This window comes from Cyprinodon tularosa, unplaced genomic scaffold, assembly GCF_016077235.1.
Source record: "Cyprinodon tularosa strain WSP-4 unplaced genomic scaffold, ASM1607723v1 ctg385, whole genome shotgun sequence".
In the NCBI taxonomy this organism is placed as follows: domain Eukaryota; kingdom Metazoa; phylum Chordata; class Actinopteri; order Cyprinodontiformes; family Cyprinodontidae; genus Cyprinodon; species Cyprinodon tularosa.
The window spans coordinates 806476-815623 of record NW_024039102.1 but is presented as its reverse complement, the minus strand read 5'-3'; the positions used below and the strand labels follow the sequence as shown (position 1 = coordinate 815623).

The following is a 9148-nucleotide window of genomic DNA, read 5'->3' as shown; positions in this document are numbered from 1 at the left end:
TTCTGTGCCACTTGGTGTCTGCTTCATTGGACCCTCTTCCCTTCCTGTTGTTCCTCAGCTGAACCGAAGCAGAAATATCGCTGTTCTTTGAGAAGAGCAAAAAGGTCAGAACCTTTCTTGGCCCTTGCATCCATATTTATGGTTCTGCAGTTTTGTGGGGGGAAAAGAGCGACCGACTCTGGACCAACTGGTTTCCTCACCGTAGTCTAGTCTGATCTAATGCAGTAATCAGCCTTCTGATTGGACAGCCCTCCATGCAGGGTCCTGGTGCTACTAACGGTTCTGGTTTTGTTTTCTTTTGGTTTCAGATGAGAAATAAAAATGTGTTCATGGAAGATCCGGTTTTTACTCGGAGAGGTCCAGATCTCCTCAGAGGAACCAATGCCTCCAACCTAAACGCTTCCATCGGAGTCCACATCCATGGCACCGACATCCACTTCAGTGGCTCTAGTTTCCAAGCAGCACCTTCAGAGTTCACCTACTGGGCCTTTCAGAACGTCTCTGAACCGAGACCGACCCAGTCATAACAGATCAATACGAGACGTGGATGGAGACAGAAATATTTATTCAAAACTTAATAACTTAGAGCAGAAACAGAAAAGAACAACTGAGCTTCACAGGAGAACATGGAGGACACATTGAAGACACCTAGAGGACATGAAGGACACCTGCACTGGACCTTTATCTCCTCCTCCAGTCGGTGGGCAAGGTCCAGTTGTCCAAAAAAATGGACGGAGATGCCTGCAGGACAACAGAGTCTGGGATCAGGTAGGTTCTGGATCTTAGAGGTCCAAAGAGGCTTCAGAACCAGGTCCAAACCCAGTTACATAACCCGGCTTCTACAGCTCCAGAAACAGTCTAAGCCGGTTCTGGTCTTGGACTTACGGCTCGGCCCGGGCGATCAGAGGGACTGGTGAGGCTTCCTGTAGGTCTCGTTGGTGATGGAAAGGCGGGTCAGGCGGGCGCCGTAATAATCCACAATGTAGTCGGACCCGTCAGCCGGACCCACGATCTGCAGGAGACACAGAAGTGGTCCGGTTCAGAGAACTGCAGGTTCTGTTTGATAAAAATGGTTCTAGCCTAAATTCAAATGGGTTTAAGTCCAAATAGATTTAATCTAAAAACAAACATGTTCTGATTCTGAAGTTCTGCTTTTGGACTTTAAAGGGAAAAACCAGCAGCTCCAATCAGAACCAACCTGGTTCAGTTCTCTGGATTAACTTCCAGGTTAAAGCTGCAGAACAATCAGTACCATGACGATTTCAGAGCAAAGGTCCGGTCCGTTTAACCGGGCCGGATAGTGACCCAGTCCTTCCCCTGCCGATTCAGTATCCCCATCCTCTCAGAACCAGAACCAGCAGGATAAGAACCAGAACATCTCATTCTGGGGTCCTGAGAAAAGCAGCAGCGCTGCTGGACGCCTCAGGTTAATTTGGTGCCAGCCCGCTCCAGCCCGGCCCACTGGGTTCTAAAGGTCACTTCCTGCCAGAACCTGATTGAAGGAAAAGATCTGGACCCACCTGCATGGCGATCAGAACAAAGTCGATAAGGGTTCCGATCCCACAGAACCCGACCGTGCAGAACTTCAACAGACCTGAAAACACAGAGGACACGAGCATCAGAACCTTTGAATCGGACATCTCTAAACCAACTGGGCTAAAGTTCTGGTGCTAATCTCGCTGCCCAGTGATGACACCAACAGGCAGGAATAACCAGAACCGACTCACTGGAGTGGGTCGGTTCCGGTTATCAACCCGGTCCACACAGACCCAGTCCAGATCACCAGGCTGTCCTCCAACCAGAACCTTCTGAAAGTGAAGCAGAGCGAGGAACCGGTTCCTCAGGAACAAGAATCCAGCGGTTTGGACCGGGTTCTGCTGCCATTAAGCCAAACCTCACACTCATCCGTCCTTTTTAATTTAATCAGTTCAGCAACTTTCATTAAAAACTTTATACAAAAAATACATTTTTAAAAATCTGAGGAACTAATAATAATTAAAAATAAAACATGAAATAAGCAAAACAAGAAAAGGAAAAAAATTATAGAAAAAATACATAAAATAGAAATATTAAAACGATTAAAACTAATGTTTTAAAATTGTAACAAATAGTTTATATTAAATAATCTTACAAAATATAACATTAATTGATGGTTAAAGAAAATTGAAAAGTAAAATTATGTCAAATTAATACAATAAAAATGCAATAAAAATCTATAAACAAAAGTTTCAAGCTATTATAAGCATATTTTTCTTGTACCTAAACAGAAAAATTTAATTCTAATTCTGTTCAATAGAATCAGTCAGAAAAAAACAACCTTTGAAAACATTATTTAGCATTTTAATGATAAAAATTAAATCATGATTTTTTTGACTTTTTTTTATTTATTTAGAGCCATTCGGACCCGAGTGTGTTTATGCTCATGTTTTAGAATAAGAGTGAGGACCAAGTTAAGTTTTTAATGTTTGCAGTGAGTGTGTGTGCTGGTACCGAGGGCCGGGTATCCCAGGTAGAACCGGTCTGCTCCCAGCCAGCCCAGAAACAGAGACAGAGCCACGGCCACCTTATAGGAAGAACCGCTCCTAAGAGGAAAATATATTTATGACACCAAGATGGACCCGGTTCGGAGCTCCTGTTCTGATGGCTGAGTCGTTAAAGACAGATCTGCCTGCTGAGTTCTGTTTCCGACCCGGCTGCTGGGCCTCAGAACCAGTAAGGAAACACTCACACGTTCCTGCAGGAGATGGTTTTCTGGAAGCCCACCTCATCGCCGCTGAACTGGACCTCGGTTCCGTTGGAGAGCTGACAGGTGACGTTTGGAGCAGGGTGGCAATCCACTGCAGGCACAGAGACATGCTTACAGAGAGGGAACCAGGACACTGGACAGGCAGGCTGCTGGTTCTGATTGGACTCAAACATCCGGTTCTTCTCAGCATCTCTGAGCTAAACTGGTTTGATTTCACAATCAGAAGAACCCGACTACAGAGCAGCATCTACCTTCAACCTGAGACACATTTGGACGCTTGGGTCTGTTCAGGTAACATCCAGTTCAGAACCAGGAAACCAAACCGATAAAAGCTGGACCAGAACCAGAATTTGAAGCGGGCCTTTGCTCACCTTTAGCCTCTCCGTCCCGGCAGTTCTTCGGCTCCTGCGTGGCTTCATCGATCTCTGGATCTTTGCAGAGATACGTGATCAGAGTAAAGGAGTCAAACAGAACCACTCATAATGAAGCCGGACTAGAACCTCACAGTGAAACCAGTCAGGTTCATGTTATTTTTTCTAGAAATTCCCCAAACCAAAATAACAGGACCATAAATAATCCAGAAAAAAAGGAGGAAAAATTGAGATTAGAGATCATTTTTATAAAATCAGTGATGAAAACTTTGTTTTTAAATCTAAAAACCTACAAATAAACTATAAACATACTAGTGAAAATAAAAATCGAAAATAAAGAAATTATTTACTGAAACTGAAGAAGAGATATGATTAGTTATTGGCCTATTTAAAACTAGTGAAGCATTTTAATGCTGTTGAACCTTAAATAGCCAAAGTTATCAGTTATTAAATTCATTTCCGCTCACGTCATTATTTTTAATTTTAGGATCAAAAATTAATCTCTTCTGTTTCTGTGAATTTATAGATCAAATGATTTAGACTGCATGTTTCATGCTAATAATGCATTCTGTATTTTTAGCAAATTATTAGAATATATAAATTATAGATTTATAAATTATTTATTAATTAGATCAGAAGAAAAAACTAAACAATGTAATTTCTATTCGTTTAGCTCAGAAAACTACAGATAAACAACAACATCTGGTAAATCAGAATGACAGTTGATGCTAAGCTAAGCTAAGAGCTACCGACGTCCTGAACAGGTGAACTACGCAGCGTCACGTGACTGTAAGGATATTGTCCGAGTCTCAGGTGGCTGCAGTCCTCCGCATCTTCAGTCAGAGACCCGCAAAAGAACAACATGACAAGCAGCCAGGACCCTAAACTTAGCAGCCGTCTGAAGGAGGCCGCCATGATGACCAAAACATCACGTGACAAGGTGCTCACTTCAGGGGCGGAGGGCTGTGGGAAATCAGAAATCTATCCGACGTGCCGCATCAGAGGCACCCACAGAGTGAAATTATCTAATTAGCTTTTAAAAAAAAAGCTTCATTTAAATAGCAGTTTCGTTTCTCAGGGATTCAGCATTAAAATGTATTTATTTTTGTTTTATTTAAATAAAGCTTTAATTGCTGCAAGTAATACTTTAGGTCTGGTTTAGATGAAGCTTTCATTTTTCAGTGCAGTCAGGTGTCAGAAGGACGGTTGAAATTTGAATAGAAAAGTTCTGTATGAAGGCCCAATGACATCTCAGCAGATGGAATAATAATCAGTCTTCTGTAATTTGTTGTGAAATAATCTGATATCAGCCTGGTTCCTCCTGTCGAAAGACAATTCACCTGCTATCAGAACTTCTCCACGTTTGCGGAGACCCTGAGCGCAGCAGACAGTCTTCAGTTTTCAGGTTCTTCTAAAGTCTGCACCAAACCAAACATCTGTTTTCGGACTTTTCTCTCCTAAGGGGACCGGATAAGAACCAGATTTAGGGACTTCAATGCTTTAAGCTGAGGAAACACCACAGAAACAGAATTTCAATTTTTTACAGTTCTATATATATATATATTTATATATATATATATATATATATATATATATATATATATATATATATATATATATATATATATATATATATATATATATATATATATATATATATATATATATATATATATATATATATAATCTTTTCCAAATTAAAGGAGGTTAGATGATTGTCAGAATGGTTCTGCAGAAAAGAGCGAAGGAGAAATTGTCCTAAACTGGAGAAATTATTGTCTGTATAAAAAAGTCCCTGAAAAAGTTTTCCTACACCAACAGAAACGGTTCAGTCAAAGTTTTAAATATGATTCTGATCTAATAACTCAGAACCTCCATAGAACCCAACAGTTCTACTGAACCAGAATCTGATCTAAAATGAGGAGGCAGAATCCTGAGTGTCAGTGACATCAGAAGTTTAAAGTCCTCCTCAACATCAATGATGAGTTCATGAACAGTCCAAACTTCTGGTTCAAGAGTCCACAGAGATCCGCTTAAGCTGTTGAATCTCATACATCTTTAGTTTCTTTAAAAACAACAAAAAAAAAATTTGTTATATATAAATCTACTAGTTTTAATCAAAATATTACAGCAAGCTAATTCCATCATTTAAATATTTTATTATTTTTGTGTAAAAGTAGCCTTTTCTTTATATCAAGAACTTTATTTCTACGAATCATTTAATCAATTGTTGGAGTTTATAAAGGCTTTCTAAAATAAAAGCAACATGTTTTTCTTCCGAAAAAACAAAAAAATTATTTTCCTTTTTCTTTGTGTGTGTGTGTGTGTGTAAATAAACCACAGATAGGTTGAGAGGAAAACTTCCCTGTAGAACCGGGCAGCGGGTGACTTTACAGAACCGAACCCTCTGGTGTTCTTTGAACGTTCAGTAAAAATGACTAAACTTCTTTTTTACCACCGGTACCTGAATGCATCATCACTGCGACGCTGGTTCCAAACTGGATCCAGCCAAAGTGATTTGGTTCTAGTTCCGAATGGTTTTTAACCTGTGTTCGGACTTTTTGGACTGTAGGAGGCTCGGTTCTGTTTCAGTGGGTCGGTCCGAAGCCAAAGAGGTGAGTTCTGGTTCTAGTCGCTTTGAGGGAAACAGTTAGTTAGCTATTTAGCTGCTTAGACTGTTTGTTTTGGGTCAGTTGGTTCTGTGCCCGTGTCTTGGTTCGGCTGAACGGAACCAGTTCTGGTCTGTTCGAACCGCCAGCTGTTGAGCAAAGCTGCGTTCAATGTCAGGCGTTTAACCCGGTTTCCAGAGAGTTTCCACCTGTCCACTAAGTTCGACGCACCTGTTTCACCAACAAAGTTCACCCGGAAACCCAAACAGACAACCTGTTGGTTTCTGGGTCAATAAAAAATCTCGGGTTAACTGATTAAACAGCAGCTTTCATCTGACCGCGCCCCTCGTAGCCGCTAGCCTCACTTCCTGGTTCCCCTCAGGTGAGCCCAGGTGTGTTTCCGGCTCGTTTATTCCTCCGCAGGGGTCTGTGCTCTGAGGTGGACCACCAGGTGTGTAAATACACACATAGGTCCGATTCGGCTCGGTTCTGAAAGCTACCTGCGGTTTTCTTCTCACCTGCTGAGCACAGAAACTGTTACCTTCATTGCGCATGCGCATTGAGACCTTTCATAGTTAGTTTTAGAAACTGGGTGTAAAAAATAAATTATGAAGGTTTATAGAAAGGGGTGATCAGGTTATGGTTCCGGTCCATTAGACACCTAGACACCTGGAGGGACACCTGTCTGTCTCTGATCAGTTCAGGTTCTGACTGTAGGACCCAGAGGAAACCCTTTCTGCTTCTAGATCTCCTCAGCTCAGATAAATACAATCAATAAATCAACTTCTAGATGAAAAATCCCATCCTGTTTGGACCTCCATGGTTTTGTTTCGATCAGAAGCATGACTCAGGGTTTTAGAAGGGTCACAGGAAGATAGAATGAAATGAGCAGTGGTGTCAAAAGTACAGACGTTTGTTAATTAAGTATAGTGCAGTTTAAAAACACTCTGGTAAAAGTTGAAGTATCAACTTGACCTCTTTACTTAAGTAAAAGTGAAAAACGATGTGCTCCAAAAACAAAAAGTATAAAGCGGAGGTTTTCAACAGGGGGTCCAGGACCCCTAGGAGGTCCGCTGAGGTACTTCATGGGGGTCACAAAAGTTTTGGTTGATTAGATTTTTTTTTTTAAATATTCCACCTGCAATTTTTTCCTCTAATTGAAATGTCTTTAAATACACATGAATTGAACACACTGTAGCAAACAGATAAATGGAGGCAGAAGATGTCTTTCAGTCATCAATGCTCACATTCAGCGACACACAGGAGATCTTTCAAGCTGGACACTGTTTCATTTACAACACCTGTCCCATCAACCAGGAATCAGAATCAGAATACTTTAATAATCCCAGGGAGAAACTACTTTCATTACATTACTCCATCTGTAATAGAGTGACCAGTTTGATATAACACAATTTGATTCAATATATATAATTAGGGGGTCCCCGCTCCATCTCACCATCAGTTTGGGGGTCCTTGGCCTGGAAAAAGTTGAAGACCCCTCGTATAAATTAACCTTGAAAAAAAAAAAACAGCCAGATGCCACTATATGAGTTGAAAGCTCAATTTTACGACTATTTGGAAAAATTCTTTGATATAGGACCAAGGATGAGGGAGGTCTTGTTGGTAGGGTTGTCACCATACTAAACTTTTCAACTCGATACCGATACTAAGGAAAATATTCGATACTCGATACCATTTTCGATAACACAAGGATAAAAACAAAGACTCCAAAATTCAACAGAAATATTTTCATTTAAAAAATAAAATACAATAAACAATAAGAACAATATTTTGTGGTTGTTTGCTGTGCACAATATTAAGCAAGCTTGATAAAAACTTACAAAACTAAAATGAAGTGTTCCTTCTTTGGCTATGCTTTGCACACATAACAATGACACTAGCCAAACCGGTTAAGAAACAAAAATAATTGCACAGAATTATTCAATCACACAGTGTTCAGAAAGTGCATTGTCCTCTATTCTGCACTTTAGATGAATGGCTACTTAGGTGCCACTGGTGGTGGCACTGTATCGATACTTTTGAAAATGAGTATCGTATCCGGATACAACGTTTCGGTATCGATACTTTTTTGAGTATCGATACTTTTGACAACCCTACTTGTTGGTCTCCGTCTCCCGATACGCTCTCGCCTGCGTTCGACCTTTCAGACATTTCAACATCTTTTCCAACATTGTAGCATGGCATAGACAATTCACATTTGCAGTTTGAAGAACACCTTCTTGCTTCTGATGATTTTCTTTAGCTAATCAAGGAGTGTTTGCGTTATATGACTCATCCAATTACACTAGTTTTAACTAGATGTGGATGGAGCCAATGATCTGCGTTGGATGGTGCACATGACGTGAAATAAATATTTATAAACCTTAAACCGAAGCCAAGAGTAACGAGTAACGTTTGTTTTAAAAATGTAAGGAATAGAAAGTACAGATACTTGTGTGAAAATGTAATGAGTAGAAGTCAGAAGTAGGAAGAAAAAAAAGTAATGGAGTAAAGTATAGATACCTAAAAAGTGTACTTAAGTACAGTAAGGAAGTATTTGTACTTTGTTACTTGCCACCTGTGGAAATGACCCAGGTATTATTCTAATGACATTAAGCTTAGATTGAGATTAGTTTTCTGATCGGCTAAACATTCAGAACCTTTTGGATTGATTCATCTCCTCTTGTCCAGGTTCTCGATCCAATCATGGTACCAGTAGTCTAGTAGTAAAAAATAAAAAAAGAAGGGGGATGGTGGATTTATTTTTTTTATGGAAGCACACATAGCCTAATTAATATAGTCTATTAACCTAAAGCACTATGCATGGTCTGGTTATTACATGTCAGGTACGCCGGTCATTGACCTTGACCGAGGCACCTTACAGTAGAACTGCAGTCAGTCCATGGACTGGCATGGCTATCACTGCCCCTACATAGTTAGGGACTAATTTCCAACTGGGATCAGCTCCATAGCCATGGAAGGACACTTCTTTGATTTGATTTATTTCAGGCTACATGTGACCCACAGGACGACAGATATTGAAAGGGCAATATTATTGCCATTACTGTTAATATATAGTAGAAATTTTACACATTCAGAAATAAAATGTGACTGGGGATGGTATGGGGAGGATGGTCGAGTACTGGGTACTACTGTCCAATTGGACCCAGTCTGTCCCCTGCTGTTAGTGGACATGGAGTTTTCTGCCTGGGGTTCTGCCCGTTGCTGCAGAGGTTCCGCTAATATTAAACAGAATCTGTGATTTGGTGTCCTGTTGGACCCGTTTCCACTGTGTACCGTCTGATTTGGGTCATCTCTCTGTTCTTTGTGTTCAGGCGGATCCAGCACGGCCATGTTGGACAATGTCCCTGTGGGTAAGTCCTCCCCCCTTTTTTCTGCTTGGACTCAGGGTTCTGTTTATG

The 9148-nt window shown here is 40.5% G+C and overlaps 2 protein-coding genes across 6 annotated transcripts in view; one reads left to right on the top strand and one right to left on the bottom strand.

Moving 5' to 3' along the window:
- Positions 1-548: 548 nt before the first annotated feature.
- Positions 549-4077, bottom strand: tm2d1 (TM2 domain containing 1). The gene is made up of 7 exons (XM_038297204.1): positions 3916-4077; positions 3118-3190; positions 2729-2837; positions 2491-2582; positions 1521-1594; positions 886-1012; positions 549-741 (listed from the first exon to the last, which is right to left on the bottom strand). Exons 1-6 carry the CDS (start codon positions 4030-4032, stop codon positions 902-904), a joined length of 576 nt encoding a protein of 191 aa, XP_038153132.1. The 5' UTR covers positions 4033-4077; the 3' UTR covers positions 549-741; positions 886-901.
- A 1483-nt stretch (positions 4078-5560) lies between these two features.
- The window catches only part of patj (PATJ crumbs cell polarity complex component), an 81665-nt gene continuing 78077 nt past the window's right edge, over positions 5561-9148 (top strand). For all 5 annotated transcript variants that reach the window (XR_005281830.1, XR_005281829.1, XR_005281828.1 and 2 more), the window contains exons 1-2: positions 5561-5732; positions 9062-9100. Coding sequence is in view for 1 of the 5 variants with exons in the window: in XM_038297297.1 (XP_038153225.1) it covers positions 9079-9100 (22 nt within the window). In the remaining 4 variants the exon portion in view is untranslated. The remainder of the gene's footprint in view (positions 5733-9061; positions 9101-9148) is intronic.